Source organism: Anabrus simplex, chromosome 1 (assembly GCF_040414725.1).
Source record: "Anabrus simplex isolate iqAnaSimp1 chromosome 1, ASM4041472v1, whole genome shotgun sequence".
NCBI lineage: Eukaryota > Metazoa > Arthropoda > Insecta > Orthoptera > Tettigoniidae > Anabrus > Anabrus simplex.
In genome coordinates, this window is record NC_090265.1 from 371,245,766 (window position 1) to 371,261,704 (window position 15,939).

The 15,939-nt window shown below is 39.4% G+C and overlaps 1 protein-coding gene across 1 annotated transcript in view; it reads left to right on the forward strand.

Annotated features, from left to right (window-relative positions):
- The window catches only part of tweek (transmembrane protein KIAA1109 homolog tweek), an 843,591-nt gene that overhangs the window by 25,859 nt on the left and 801,793 nt on the right, over window positions 1-15,939 (forward strand). The window contains 2 exon segments of the mRNA XM_068226772.1: window positions 1,095-1,252; window positions 1,332-1,478. Coding sequence (XP_068082873.1) covers window positions 1,095-1,252; window positions 1,332-1,478 — 305 coding nt within the window.

A 15,939-nucleotide genomic window follows, 5' to 3' on the forward strand; every position in this document is an offset into this window, starting at 1 on the left:
ATCAGTAGATTTACTGGCATTTAAACACTCCTACAGGACACCTTGACATCTCTGAAAACCATAAAAGAAGTTTGTGGCACGTAACACCAATAACATCATTCATTAAAGTCCAACATGAGCCAGGGTGGCTCTAGTGATCCAAAAAATGACTGAGAAAAGCTGAAGGAAGTTTAAGGACTAGATGTTTGAGTGTAAATTCCTTATATCAGCTACTCGCTTATGGAAGAACAAAACAGCACGCTAGTGTGGGCAGAAGGAGCAACTGATAGGCGAGAGGAGGGTGTTAAATCATAAGAGAACAAGGACAGACTCCACATATTTGCATTCTGCCATCTTCATAAACAAGGTCTCCTCTTCTCATAAACAAGGTCTCATCTTAATCCCTGTTCTTCCAGATCTATTTCTTTTCAAACCCAGACAAGCTAGTTTCTATTCACCAGTTTCACCACGATTGCTCTAAGACCTTATACAACCCTACCTGACTCTTTTGGATTATTAACCTACGCACTGCCAAAACTCAGCTAGTTAAGAGTATCAGAACAAGGAGTTTCTCACCATATTCACTCCAGGTAATAAATCTTGGATGGCACCTCACTTCATATTTTTTGGCATTGTTCTCAGTTCTTGGTGAAAAATAATATAGCTGATTACTGTGTTAAATCTGGATACACAATTGAAGCTTTTGGTGTTAATATCAAAATTTCAGTTTGAAAAGAAATTAAATATTGAATTTCCATATCCATACTAACTTTGTCTTTTAGGCTAGTAGATATGTAATATATATTAAGTTTTTGACACAGATGTTTAAATCAGAGGTAAAAATGACGCACCATAGCTTGGGATTGAACCAATTTCCTTTTCTTTGGCAAATTGTGAATTGTCATGGTTTGCTATCCTTCTCTGTTAGCTTACTCGTCTACTGTGGTATTGATGATATGGTCAGTACACAACTGGAAAAGAAGCCAACTCATTTTATGCTGTATGATCCTGCTAAGGCCTACTTGGTAAAAGAAATATAAAATAAGTTGCAGTTATAGCTTGCATTTAAAAAAAGCATGTATATTGTATGACAACTGCACTTGTCTTTTTTATAGATAACAACACTGGAGGCTCTGGTGATAATTCTAATGAAAATACAAATCCTTCAACACCTCCAAGATCATCTAACAGTCGAAGAATTCCACCTCAAGCAGCTGCGCTATCGCATAGTTGGCGTGACCTTATCCCTGTCATCAAATGGGATGTTTGTTCCGTGAGTATGAACCAGTTTATTTGATTAAAGTTCAGCTGTTTAAAAGAAGCTTGTTCTGATTAAAAAAAATATATTTCAGGGACGGGTAGTGTTTGGTAACCGCCTCGTGCCTACGACATTGTCCATTAATGTGGAAGAAGCTCATTTTGTATATTCCACCAAACCAGCAGCATCACGCCTAGATCCCTTCATGCACTTCGCCAAATGCCGTGCTGAAAACTTTAAGGTTTGCTGTTTTCCTTCTTTTAATCTATAAATAGTGTTGTATTTGATTCAATCTCTGCTTTCCAATTGTTACACAGTCTAAAATTAAATGTTCAGTGCTTTATCTTACACAAATTACTGTGTTAGTACATCATATGCTGAAATTTCAGTAATAATAACAAAAACAACAACGCCGGCCTGAGTGGCTCGGTTATTTAGTAGTCTTTCTTAGCACAAGTTTGCGGGTTCAGATCCAGCTCAGGTTGGTGGGTTTTAAAGGTAACAACTCTGTGTTGTTGGTTTCCGGCATGTTAAACTTTTTGGGGCGAAATTCCAACATTCTGGTGTTTTTTTAACACATTCACTCCCAGCTCCGTCCACGGGCACTGTGTCTCGCAGCCCAGTGATTTTTAGATGCCGTGCTGACTCACCAGGTAACATATAACACACAGTTTTAACTTGGTATTACTCCTATACCATAAACTCTAAAAATATGAAAATTTCTACATATCCTTACAAGACGATTTAAGTGTGTGATATCTGGTGTCACACTGTCCACCATGCAGAGGAACACCACATTTCACACAGTACCACAGTGTTTCACTCACTTTTCTGTTCTTCAGGCACACTACATCTCCGTGTAGGAGTACTGTCACTTCTCATGGCGAGGGGGATTTCAACAGCATATGTTCCTTTCCTTTTCCATCCAAACGAAATGGGGGGGGGGTCTTTTGCCGGACCTTTTTTGGGAGGGGTGTGATTGGAAGTGCAGGTAGTACAGGAAGATATAGAAGCCCGGAAGATAATAGAAACAGCTGGTGAGAGAGCTAAATCACGTTCCTGACCTTGGAGATAGTTTCGACAGATGGTCTGCATGAATGTTAGATACGTTATTTTCTTCTGTGGGCTTGATTTCTGATACAGTCGGAAGCTGTTGAATAACGTGCAAATTAGCAGGTAGAAAAACACCTTCAGCCACTTACATGTTTAATAAACTGTATATAGGATAATATCTTATGTTTATTTCCACTTATTCAATACAATATAAGATGTTGGCATTTATGTTGAAACAGCCCCATCAAACTTCCATAATACTCTTCAATAGTATACATTATCACAATCAACGTTTTTTATAAAATATATTGTCATCGAAGAAGAAAACAACAGTTCTCCAACCTTCACAGCAAAAAACCATACCAACGTTGAGAATTTCAGCCCATCATCTCTGCAACTTTCTTGATGACTTAATACAAATTAGGCCAACTATAAACATCTGGTGAACTTCTTGTCAACGCAATCTTGCTGAATAAATCTAAAATAACCTATGAACTGTTGACCAATAAGTATCACGGACAAATGCACGCTAACGTCAAGTAACTTTTGTCAAGCAATTGGAATGTTTTTCCTTCATATTTTTATACTAAGCTTTATATTTTGACTTACATCTTTTTACCATATATTAGCAGTTACTTGACCTATACTTCAAACATTGACTACGGCTTTAAGCCAACAACTGTCATTTATAGTCACACGACGCCTCCATTTTTAAATGTACTGCTTATGAATCTGCCAGTTTTTATGTATCATTTGATGGTATTATATATTCTCATTGAACTGATTTCATATGCCTTCCACTATGTATTAGACATCTATTAATGACTACAGCTTCAAGCCGTACAATCATACGACGTCCTATTCAACAAAGAACTACATATGTGTTTATCAATATATTAGATCTTTAGTTATTTCATTGAACATTTTATATGTACTACCTATGAATCCACCAGTTTTTAGTATCATTTGAATGTAATGTATATTCTCATAGAACTGATATTTTTTGCCTTCCACTATGTATTAGACATCTATTAATGACTACAGCTTCAAGCCACCTTTTTTACTATAGTACAATCAAACGAAGTCCTATTCAACAAAGAACTACATATGTTTTTATCACAATATTAGTTTTTTAGTTATTTCATGAACATGTTTATAACAAGTATAAATCTTGTCTCTCTTATAATCATCAAACACATTTGAGAACATCTTTAACCAGATGCCTGGTAAAATAATAAGGTTTTTTGATAATGACTGAAGATGCCTCACAGTAGGAGGTGAAACATGTCTCATCTGAAAAATGTTTCAGCATAAATGCCAACATCTTATATTGTATTGAATAGGTGGAAATAAACATAAGATATTATCCTATATACAGTTTATGAAACTTTCAATACGGACAGAAAATGATTTTCATCACTTGTAACACATGTTTTGCGAATGAAGGGGTATTATGCAGGGTACTGCTCCACTGTGTCCACCCTATGCATGTTTTCATTCTATTCTGCTACGGCTATCGGTTTTAGTTTCTTCCTGCTGAATTTAGACTGTTTCAACTATTTCAGCGGAATGCATTGTTGAAATCATACTTATTGTTGGTATGTCATTGTCAGTGTGAAATAAAGATGTCTCTGCCTCCTCGTTTTCTCTATCACTAGAATCTAATTCCGGAATGAGATCATCACCTTAATCTTCAGCTTGCAATAACTCGATCACTTGCTCGAGAGATATAAATTATTTGCTTGCCATATCTACTCGTTGCATCACACAGCGCCACTTGAATTTTAACTGCGCAGATAAGAGGACTTGAGACTATCACGTATTTACTTAGTTCACAAAGCCGCAGGAAATTACCCTAAGCTGTAGTAAAAATGTTCATCTGCCCACTCTCTATCAGAAAACTGATATACTGTGTCATCTAACATACTTTTGAATGTACAAGTTGGCACGAATTTAAATCTGACTAAGGTTGGATATGGTACTTTACACACTTGAAACCTAATCCGACCATGAACGGATGTAAAACAAATTGCATTATTGTTATTATTATTATTTATTTATTTATTTACTTATTTATTTATTTATTTATTTATTTATTTTAATTTTTTAGCCAACATAGGACTACTTAGTCAGGTTTATGGAGGTTTTTCTTATTTTTGTCAGCCCAATACTGTTTTATCCTTTCTGAACGTAATTTTCTTTCTGCTTCTAGAATCACTCTTCCTATTCTCTGCTTGTTGATTTTTGTCTGTAGTCTAGTGTGTTTGTCTTTCAATATTTTGAGTGCATTGGTTTTTATTTTAAATCTTTTATTGTAATATGCAACTCTCTCATGTCTTCTTTAAGTTCTGTGATCCATCTAATATTATTCTTACTCTTACTCTTCCACAATTTTTCTATTATTTTTCTACTGATTTTTATTATTATTTTTATGTGTTTCCTTCCTTCCATTCTTCCTTCAGATACCTTAGTTGGCTGGTTTGCATGAGTCAGATCTTAATGGGGGAGTCTATAATATGTTTTTCTTTGCTGACTTTTTTGGCTATTACGTTGTTCCTTAAGGTGCTTCCATTTGTTGCCAACCCCGTGGATTTCTTTGTGGGCAGTAAATTCCTTTTTCCGAGATGACTGCCACAATGAGTGGTACCCCCTGTGGTTGGGGGACGCAGACGAAGAATACACCCACGGTATCCCCTGCCTGTTGTAAGAGGTGACTAAAAGGGGTGACCAAGGGATGATCAAATTAGAACCATGAGACTATTTGTGATTAGTACCATCATGCGGGGAACACCATGGGTCGCTTTTACTTGCACATAGTACCACTATGTTAGGTACCAAATAGGTTTGTGATTAGTAGCAATAGAGTACGGTGCCGGCTTCTACAGTACCTGTGATTCGTACCCCTACATGAGCAACACCATGGGATGAGCGACACCATGGTTCTGCCTTGCATTTGCATAGTACCCACTATGTGAAGAACACCCCAGGATAGTGCAGGTCCCTGTGGTTAGACCACTTATGTGAGGAATGTCATAGGTTTGCGTTGCCTGTAAATAGCGCCTCAGTGCGCGAAACACCATAGGTCTGTATTCCATGTGTGAATTTAATTACCTGCGAGTAGTACCATACTGTGTGGAATGTCGCGAGTCTACGCTACTTTCGGATTAGTACCGCAACATGACAAATACCATGGTTCTACTTTCCTAACCATAAGTACCATTATGAGGGGCCAATGACTTGATTTTGGACCCCTTTAGACCAAAAGCATCATCGATTCAGTATTATGCTATAGATGCAGTCTCTTGGTCAGTAATACTATTGTTTCACGCCAGTTTCTGTGAATGCAAGGCATTGCAGGTCGGATCCACTGATGGTTTTAAATTCATATCCATCCATTCATTCTTCGTCCTCACATTTTGAATTCTGGTCAGTGGAGGATTTTGGACTTTTAATTCGTCATTCCATTCCATTTCATCTCATTTTGTACCATTAGGGGCCCCTTTAAACAACAAGCAGCAGCATCATCATCACAATGCATGGTCTCTTAGTGTGGGGACTGATGTTTTCAAGAGCTTCATCAAACCAGCAGGATCCATGGACTTGAAACTTTTAGATCTCTCCATATCATTGTAATGGCTGTTTTGGCTTCCTTCAGGAATGAATTGCATGGGATTGCTGTTGGTTATGTTGAGAGTTTTATTTCAAACCATTGTGTTCTGTAATTGCTTGTTTGTTGATGGTACTCTTTTGTATAGACAAACACCATTTCCTTTCCAGCTGTGTCAGCAGCAGTTTTGAAATATTCTTTTTTGTAGATTCTCTGTATTTAAACTAAACCTTAGTGATAACTGGCTCTTCAACCCTTTGTTGACAGGTTAGTTCTTATACAATTGCTGTAAAAATATCTAGCATAGACGAGTAGCAGCCGAAGAGGGAGAGTGAATCTGAATTTTTTAAAAATCAGCTTAATATTATTGTTGATCAGTTTTATGGGCTTACGACATTGGAGGCTACCACATTTAGTTTTCTTCCTACTTGACAACATGAGGACATCAGAGATCAAGGGAGTCCTTGATTTCCACCTTCCTTCATGACTTTCTTCTCTCATATTATTACCCCCTGTTGAAGGCAAAAGTTAAATTTAGAGGTGAAATATCAGAATCATTCACTATAAGAACTGGACTTCGACAAGGAGACGGATTCTCACCATTGTTATTTAATTGTGCATTGGAGAAGGTTATGCATGAATGAAACAAATGCCAACCAACTATCAAGATCGGTAGAAGTATTAAACTCAACTGCCTTGCTTTTGCGGACGATTTAGTATTACTTGCAAATACAATAGAAGAGGCTAAATTTCAAATTGAACAACTAGAAATTATAGCCAAAAAAATGGGGTTACAAATTTCATTTGAAAAAACAGAAATGACTTTTAAAGTTGATTTACCAGTTATTCAACTGAACAGTAATAAAGAGATTAAAATTGTTCAGAAATTCAAATATCTTGGGGAAATAACAACATGGAACACAAATGAAAAAGAAGCAATAGAACACAGAACTACTAAATTTAAACAAGCACAAAGACTTACCTGGCCAATCAATAAAAAAAAAATCTCTTTCGATAAACGCTAAGCTGAAACATAATTCCATAGTTAAACCAGAGGCATCGTATGCTAGTGAAACTTTATTCAAATTAAATGTAAAATCTACAACAGACAAATTACAGAAAACTGACAGAAGAATTCTTAGAACAATTATTAATAAAAAACACCAAGTTCATGGACAATGGAGATTGTTGCCTAACAACATTGTCTATCGTGAATGTGAATCAATAATATCTACAATGTGTAAAAGAAGAATTTCCTTTTTCTGTCACATATCAAGATTACCAGACACCAGTATATTGAAACAACTATTTGATTACTTTTTGAAAAATAAAATCAATAATTGGTTCAAAGAAGTTCAGGATGATTTGGAAGAATTGGGTATAACTCAGCAACAAATCAAAGACAGAAAACAGAAGAGGATGTTGAAGAACAAAAGCATAAGTCTCAAACTAAAAACAGTTGACCGGAAACAATATACTATATCGGACACACAAAGGGCTTCCAGGTCGGAGAGGATGAGAAAGTTCCTGGAGAAGAAAAAGAAGAAATTAACTCAAATGTATTGATTTAAGTGCTCTAATGTGGGCGTAAAATATGTAAATAATAATAATTACCCCCTGTGGGTGGGGGGACGCAGATGAAGAAATCACCCACGGTATCCCCTGCCTGTCATAAGATGTGACTAAAACGGGTGACACCCCCTGTGGGTGGGGTACACAAATGAAGAATACACCCTCCGTATCCCCTGCCTCTCGTAAGAGGCAACTAAAAGGGGTGGCCTAGGAATGGAAATGGATTGTAGTTTTGGTGCAATGTGTTGGACCCCCCCCCCTGGATGGGAGGGATTGTATACATTCACAGATAATCCCTGCTTATCATAGAAGGTGACAATAGGGTCATGAGGCCATCAGTCCCCTCTTTATTTTAAATTTTTTTTTTTTTAGGGTTAGTTGTAGACCAGTTCAAAATTCTTGATGTGCGTGCTGCTCAGAGATGGGCCTCTTACGTCTGTGACTACGCTCAAAAGACGAACGGTGACCCTGAGAATCCACTTGCGTGGGAGTGCAATGTACTCGCGCAGTAGTATCTACCTGTCAACATGGGTCGCCGCACAGCTGAATGCCAGAAACGCATATTGTTATTCTTTTTAAATTTTTTGTCTATCATGCTGTGGGGTACATGCTATTGCGAGTGATTGGAGGAAGGGTGTCCTAGTGCTCATTGCCTCAGTTATCCCGCATTAGGCATCGTCCAAGATTGGACCCCAGGCAATACCTGCTACGACCAGGTGGGTATTGCCTTGGCTCCTTGGTTCAGCTACAGAGGCACCTGATCAGAGTGGGTGGCATTCAGGGAGGATGATTTCGGCCATGGCTTCGAAATGTCTTCGGTCTGCCTCCAAAATCTTTAACTTTTGATTCTCTGAGGGTTCAACATGCTGGTAACATATGCAGCATAAAGGAATGGTATCCAGCTTCCCTAGGTTCCTGGTTGCTACCAGAACTGATGGGAATGACTTCATGCTGATAAAGTCTATTTGTTTAGTAGACACACAGGTGTCTATGGCGAACTGGAAGACCTTACAAAAATGTGCAACGGTAGTTTGTTGCTAAGGATGCGTATTGCAATGCAAGCTGATTGGTTGCTCAAGTGCAACCATTTTGGCGATATCCCTGTCAAAGTGGAGGAGCACAAAACCTTGAATCTTGTCCGTGAAGCAATCTCATCTTGAATACTGATAATGAGTTGATGGAAGACATGAAGCACTGTAGCTTTGATGTAAGTCCAGCGCATTACACGCAAAGTCAACGGCAAAGACTTTGTCTCCTTCACACTGTCAGTTTTACCAGAAAAAATCAAATCAAGGTCGTACATCCAGCCTCCCATGGGCTGGTATCAATGCCAGAGACTCGAGCACATGGTATCTCGTTGCTCGAATCATTCTGTATGTGGTACATGTGGAAGAGGAACTCGTGCCGCACGAGAGTGCAAGACTCCTTACAGGTGCACTGACTGCCCCGGTCTTTGTTCTCCTCAAGATTGGAACTGTCAGATATATCTGAGTGAGAAAAAGATCCAAAAGATCAAGACCCTGGACGGTCTTTCCTACCTGGAAGCGCGTCTAATGTTTAATTCCAAGAATATACCCGAGAATACCCTGACTAGAGCATGATAGCTCAGTCTACCAGGTTCGTCATTCATGTCAGCTATACCTGTGAAGATCGCTGCACCCTAGGAGGCTGTTGCTCCTGTGAGCAAAGCCGTAAGGAGTAAAAGCTCGAAAGGGAGCAAGCACCACCCATCTTTCGACCACTAAAAAGTCTGCCGGCTGGGAATCCTAAGCTGGCACAGCATATGGGGAAGTACAAGTACCCTTCCCCCAAGAGGTCGGTGAAAGCTGTGCCCAAGCCAGTGGAGTCCTTGACGAGGGCTGGGAAAATATCTCCCAGCTCATCTGAACAAGAAAAGAAGGCGGAGAAGAGTTACGCCCTTACCAGGTGCTTCCGCATATCTCCTGTGAAGGGGAAATTATGCCCTCCAGAAAGTTCTGGGCGTCAGTCCCCTTGTCTGTTGATGACGGGATGGACATTGAGCTTTCATCTACATCTACGGATGTAGATATTGATGTTAGTGCTTAGGTTTGAAAGCATGTTTCCTTGTATAACCTGTCACACTCCCTTTTTAGTTCACACTATGGTACTGTTACAGTGGAATTGTAACGGTTATGCCAGACATCTTACTGTGCTGCGCCAGCGAATTAATCAGTTCCCTGCGAGTATAGTCTGTATTCAATAAACGTCTCAGGCCAGGTCATCATATGTTCTTGAGAAATTTCATACTATATTTGACAGAACGAGATTATGTCAACCGGGCTTCTGGTAGTACTGGTAGTTTTGTTCACTCTGATACTTACAGCGAAGAGGTTCCACTAAGAACCCTGCTGGAGACGGTTGCGGTAAGTGGTCTGTTGCCTGTTTTAGCAACATTGTTTAATGTTTATTTTTCACTAGGCCAGCCTCTTAAGGGCACGTGTCTGAAGACCATAGTAAAATAGTGAAAATCACTATATTTGCCATCATAATTTGACTAGATAACTTATTCTAGGTGGACAAATATTATTATGTGCAATGAATGAACATTGTATATTATTGTTATATCATTAAATGTTGGTTAAAGTTCATTGTTAATTTTTGATGCAAATTTATTTCTTGTGATGTTTTTTATGGCTGCAAAATCACTCCAAGCTGTCGGAAGGGTAAACTCGGAAACTACTTGTGTGATATGAATATTTTTACAGATGCTACCCACAGCATGTAGCTTCAAAGTAGACTACAATCACGATATTTGGTAAAATGGTTGTTATGTGGGAAAAGTTCAAAAATTGTTATTAAAATTTTCATAAATTTTGTTGAATATTTTATGGCCTGTTTTTCATAAATAAAGAGCTATGTTCATGATTGTAGTCTACTTTTCAGACAACAGCACACTTAAACTGTGTGCCAAATTTCAGTGGTCTATCATTAACGGTTACTGAGATAGTAAAATTAATATTCTCAAAAAAATTAAATTTTTCAGGAGAGCCATTCAAAGAAAAAATTTAAATTTGTGACCAGCCTGTACAGTTTTCATCCATTCCAGCTCCATATTCCTCATGATTTAGGACACTCTCATCATCCTGCTATATTTTCCTATTCCTCTTTGTTCTGGCTTCTTTATAGCTTTCAAATACAGCCCTCTCAACGTCAGTTACCCTACGACAATCAATTGCAGCTAATGCTGAGGCCATATTTTTCCCTGGAGAGATTCCTAAAAACTCCTGTATTTTACATATGGATGCAGCACCTGCATTGAAGTAGATAACTGCATCCAATACACCCATTTTTAGGGTAGGAAGACCTACAAATACGCTTTTTGGCACACGTTCCCAAATGCAATGATGGAAACTCTCATTAGGGCTCTGTGTTCGTCCATGTAAACATTTTTCCAAGAGATTTTTGGCACTAAGATGTATATAAATAGGTTTTATGGCTTCAATAACAGCATAAGGTAATTAATGTTTGACAAAAATCTTTACCTTCTGTCTTTGCTATCTGGTACCCACACCAGAAGTCTGGACCTGGAGGACATAACACGTGTTTTGGGTGGTCATCAGTTGATGCTTTGTGAAGTAAACTAGCCCATACAGATTTTCTCATAGCTTCCAAATTACCCTGGTTCCTCCTTATAGCTAAACCATAGTACAGTTTTAATAAGCCCTGAAGGTGGTTTTCTGTGGTTTCCCATTTTCACACCAGGCAAATGCTGGATGTTTAGAAATAGAGATTGTCATGCACGCTACTAGCTTCTGTTTAAAACCTAGCACGTTGCGGCTGGCAGGTCTAAGAGCAATCGATTCTTACGCAGGGCAGCCAATTGATAAAATATTACTTACCGTTTTCTGATATCTTTACAGGTGGAAAAGTTGACACTTTCAAATGTTTGACATTTAAAGGGGCTTGGCTAATTAGTGCAGACATTTTTATAAACAACATTTAGGACAAAATATGCTTGCTAACATATGTAAACTATATATATTCTGAAAGAGAGAACTCCAAAGAATAACAATACATGAAAATCAAAAATTCAATTTCTTGAAAATAATTCACGTACACGAGCCCTTAATATAAACAACGTAATTGATCTTGCAGATCAGCTTCCACCTCCATTCCTCTTATTGGGAAATTTTAATGCCCATCATCCTTTATGGGGCTCTACAATGCCTTGCCGCAGAGGAAGGAAGTTGGAAAGATTAATAAGAAAGTTGGATTTATGCATTTTGAATTCAGGGGAACCGACACATTTCAGCGCGGCACACAGCATTTATTCGCACATTGCTTTAATGGAATACTCACGATGACAGTGACCCTTTCCCCATTATTATTTTGTTGAAACAGAAATTCCTCAAGGTTCCTTCCTCCCCAATGGATTCTTAAATGTGCTAATTGGCCAAAGATTACATCATTAGCCGTCTTTAATGATGCGAATATAGTGGAGAGTGATAAACTTATATCACACAAGTTATTCTTGCTGCTGCTGAGTCCATTCCATCCTTTTCAGGGACTCCTTGATGAAAACTCATTCCTTGGTGGAGCAACGAAATTGCAGGCGCTATAAAAGAATGACTTTGCATTTGTAAATGGTATCATAGGCAGCCCACTCTGGGCAACTTGGTAACATTTAAAGAACTCCATGCTAAAGCACGACTTCTTATTTAACAGAGTAAGAAAGCTTCATGGGAGAGATATGTGTCATCTATGACGTCACACAATCATCTTAAGTGTGGATTAAACTTCGACGTATTTTGGTTATACAAGGATGTTCTTCAGTACTGGAAATTTTCATTGCAGGCAGTATCGTTACTGATTCACCCACTGTTGCTAATCATCTAGCCGGTCATTTCACGGATGTGTCTGGTTCTGGGAATTACCATTGTGATTTCCTAGCTCTGAAACGGGAGGCAGAATGTCGTTATCTCAGTTTTGCCACTCAAGCTTCGGAGGACTATAATGCGCCCTTTACAGAGTGGGAACTTCACAGCGCATTGGTGCTTTGCAAGGACACAGCTCCTTGACCAGGCAATGTCCATAACCAGATGTTTAAACACCTTAGCGAGGATAATCTCTTATATCTCCTTGGTATGTTCAACTGAATCTGGATAGAGGGTGAGTTTTTGTGAGAATAGTTATTCCTGTCCTCAAGCCTGACAAAAATCCTAAGTATGCAGTAAATTCCAGACCTATTTGTCTTACTAATTGTTTGTGTAAACTATTTGAGAGGATGGTGAATCGCCAACTCATGTGGTGTTCGGAGAAAAGAGGATGTTTGCCTGAATACCAGTGTGGTTTTCGAGCAGCTCGCTCCACCTCCGACCACCTATTATGCCTGGAGAGTTCTATCCTTCCTTTCAGTCCTGCATCATAGGAGATTCTGAGGTAACTTTTCTGTTTTTAGAGCAATTTTTTTTATCCCTCCATCTATTCCGTGTCCGTATTTGCGTATTTGCAATATCATATTCAAAGAAATGGAGTTCCACTGGGGTCGGTTCTCATTGTCACTTTTTTCGCGATTGCCATAAACGGTATTGTTGCTGTTGCTGGTTCAGCAGTAGTACCATCGCTGTATATAGACGATTTTGCTCTGCATTATACCTTGCTAAATATGGTAGTCGCAGTGCTGTAATTATTACAGCAAGCTGTTAGGAGAGTGGAACAGTGGACTTTTGAACATGGTTTTCAGTTTTCACCCATAAAGAACTCTGTTGTACACTTTTGCCGGAAGCGCACTCTTCACTTCCATCCTGAGCCTTATTTAGCGGATGTTGATCTTCTTGTAGTTGATCCTTACCGATTCCTTGGGCTCCTTTATGATAGCAAACTGACGTGGGAGTCACACATGCGTCAGTTAAAAGCCGAGTGCACTAAGAAGTTGAATTTAAAGTTTCTTAGCAGCATTGCTTGGGGAGCAGACCACACTGTCCTCTAATGATTTTGTAGGGCACATATTTTATCCAGGTTAGACTACGGCAGTGCAGCATATGGATCAGCAAGGCAGAGCGTCCTTGCAAAACTGAATAACATCCATCACAGCAGAGTTAGGTTGGCAACTGGAGCTTTCCGAACAATCCCCACTGCCAGCTTGCTCGCTGAATCTGGTGTGCCGCCTTTACACTTGAGGCGCCAACAAATACTTTTGTCCTTTGCTGCAAATCGGCAACAGATGCCACTTCACCCAAGCTATCCCTGCGTATTCCAAAATGGAAACCATCAGCTGTACGCTGCTTATCCATGAGCAATGCACCCAGTGTGTATATGCTTGGACAGCCGTCACAGATTGATGTACCTTCAGTTTCTTGCCTTGTCAGATGACCAATTAGGGTACCTCTGTGGATAATACGACTGGCTGAAATACTTCTAGGTTTGCACACTGGCCTGAAGGAGAACACGGATCCTTCCATTTATCAGAGGTTCTTCCTCTCCGTTGTCAGCCGGTATCACTATTCATTCGTTGTTTACACGGATGGTTTGAGGGCAGAAGTGTGTGCATTCGTTGTTGACAATTTCCCCTCCCCCTTCCTGGAAGCCTGTAGTGTGTACACAGCAGAGCCTATGCTATCTGTGAAGCTCTGTGGTACGCACTGTCCGATGAGTGCCGGTACTTTCTACTGTGTACAGACTCCTTGAGCTCGCTACAGTCTATTGATGTTTCCCTCAGCAATCTCTGGTGCAGCGGATCCAGGCCCTACTGGCTAGGTGTTCAGATTCCGGCATCAGAATCACGTTTATGTGGCTCACAAGCCACATGGGTGTAGAGGGAAGCGAGTTGGTTGATGAGGCTGTCAAGTAGGCAGTCGCATTGCCCCCATTGCCTTCCAAGGTTCTAGCCAGTGATATTTGTTCTCAGCTGAAACATTTGGTTGTGCCCACCCCTCTCCCAAATAAGCTGAGAGCGATGAAAGGAACTATGAAGGAATGGAAGACTGGAGGGAAGCAGTGGTATTGTGTCGTCTTCGTATCGGTCACGGGATAGAAAAGCTCTCCTACTTACTGAAGGGCGAAGGCCCCCCTGCCGTGTACTTGTGGCGGTCATCTTACCATGGTATACATTCTTATGGAGGGCGTGGATCTGGCCGATCTGTGCCGTAGTCTAAAACTTCCCAAGTACCATCTCCCTCATCCTATGAGATGACGAGCAGTGAACAGACATTGTCATCCATTTTGTGAGGGATAGTGGCTTGTTTTATTGTGTACAAAAGTACACTTTCTACTAGTTTTTATTTTATTGTTAACTACACTTCAATTCCATTGACTATTTTAGTCTGTGTATTTTAATGTGTTATTTTAACTTCTAACTTGAATGATATATATCATGGTACTTTGAGGCAATGCCTTGTATCTAGCTATCTGCTTTACGTCGCACCAACACAGATAGGACTTATGGCGACGATGGGATAGGAAAGGCCTTGGAACGGTAAGGAAGTGGCTGTGGCCTTAATTAAGATACAGCCCCAGCATTTGCCTGGTGTGAAAATGTGAAACCACGGAAAACCATCTTCAGGGCTGCCGACAGTGGGGTTTGAACCCACTATCTCCCGGGTGCGAGCTCACAGCTCCATGCTCTTAACCGCACGGCCAACTCGCCCGGTAGGCAATGCCTTATTCCGTTATAATATATATTTTCTATCATTTTATCGAAAAATTAAATCCACTCATTATTTTAATTTCATAATGATTTTTCATCATTTTAAAATTTTAATTATCATGCCATTTTGTTCCATCTCGTACCATTAGTGGCCGACGTCCTAGATGTTTGGCCCCTTTAAATGAAAATCTTCATCTCATATTATTTATCTTTGCATTTTTGTTGTGATTTCAATGATTATTTTAATTATCTTTCTGATGAAAGTGGTCTGATGACCACACAGTTTTGCACATTAGAAAAACAGCTGCAGCAACAAGGAATGTTATTGCCATTTAACCCATTACCATGACGATTGAAAAATATTTCCACATCAGTTATGTTTGGCGTTGATAGATTTTGCATTAAAATTCTAAATTTGTTAATAGCTCTGTTATTGTATCTCTTATGACAAAAAGTTATGTGCTGTGCTGAGTAGCTCAGATGGTAGAGCGCTGGCCTTCTGAGCTCAACTTGGCAGGTTTGATCCTGACTCAGTCCGGTGGTGTTTGAAGGGGCTCAAATATGTCAGCCTCGTGTTGGTAAATTTACAGGCACGTTAAAGAACTGCTGCGGGACAAAATTCTGGCAGCTCGGCACCTCCGAAAACAGTAAAAAGTATATAGTGGGATGTGAAATCGATAAAAAGTTATGTGACATATTGATAGTCAATTGTAGCTTCTGTAACTTTCATTATGTACAGGTTTTAAGTGGAACAAATATTTCTGCCGATATTTTGAATTTTGTGAAAAATGTAATCATCTTGAATATTTTTCTTTATTTATTTATTTTATTCATTTTGATCCTTAGGATCTCGAGTGACTTTTT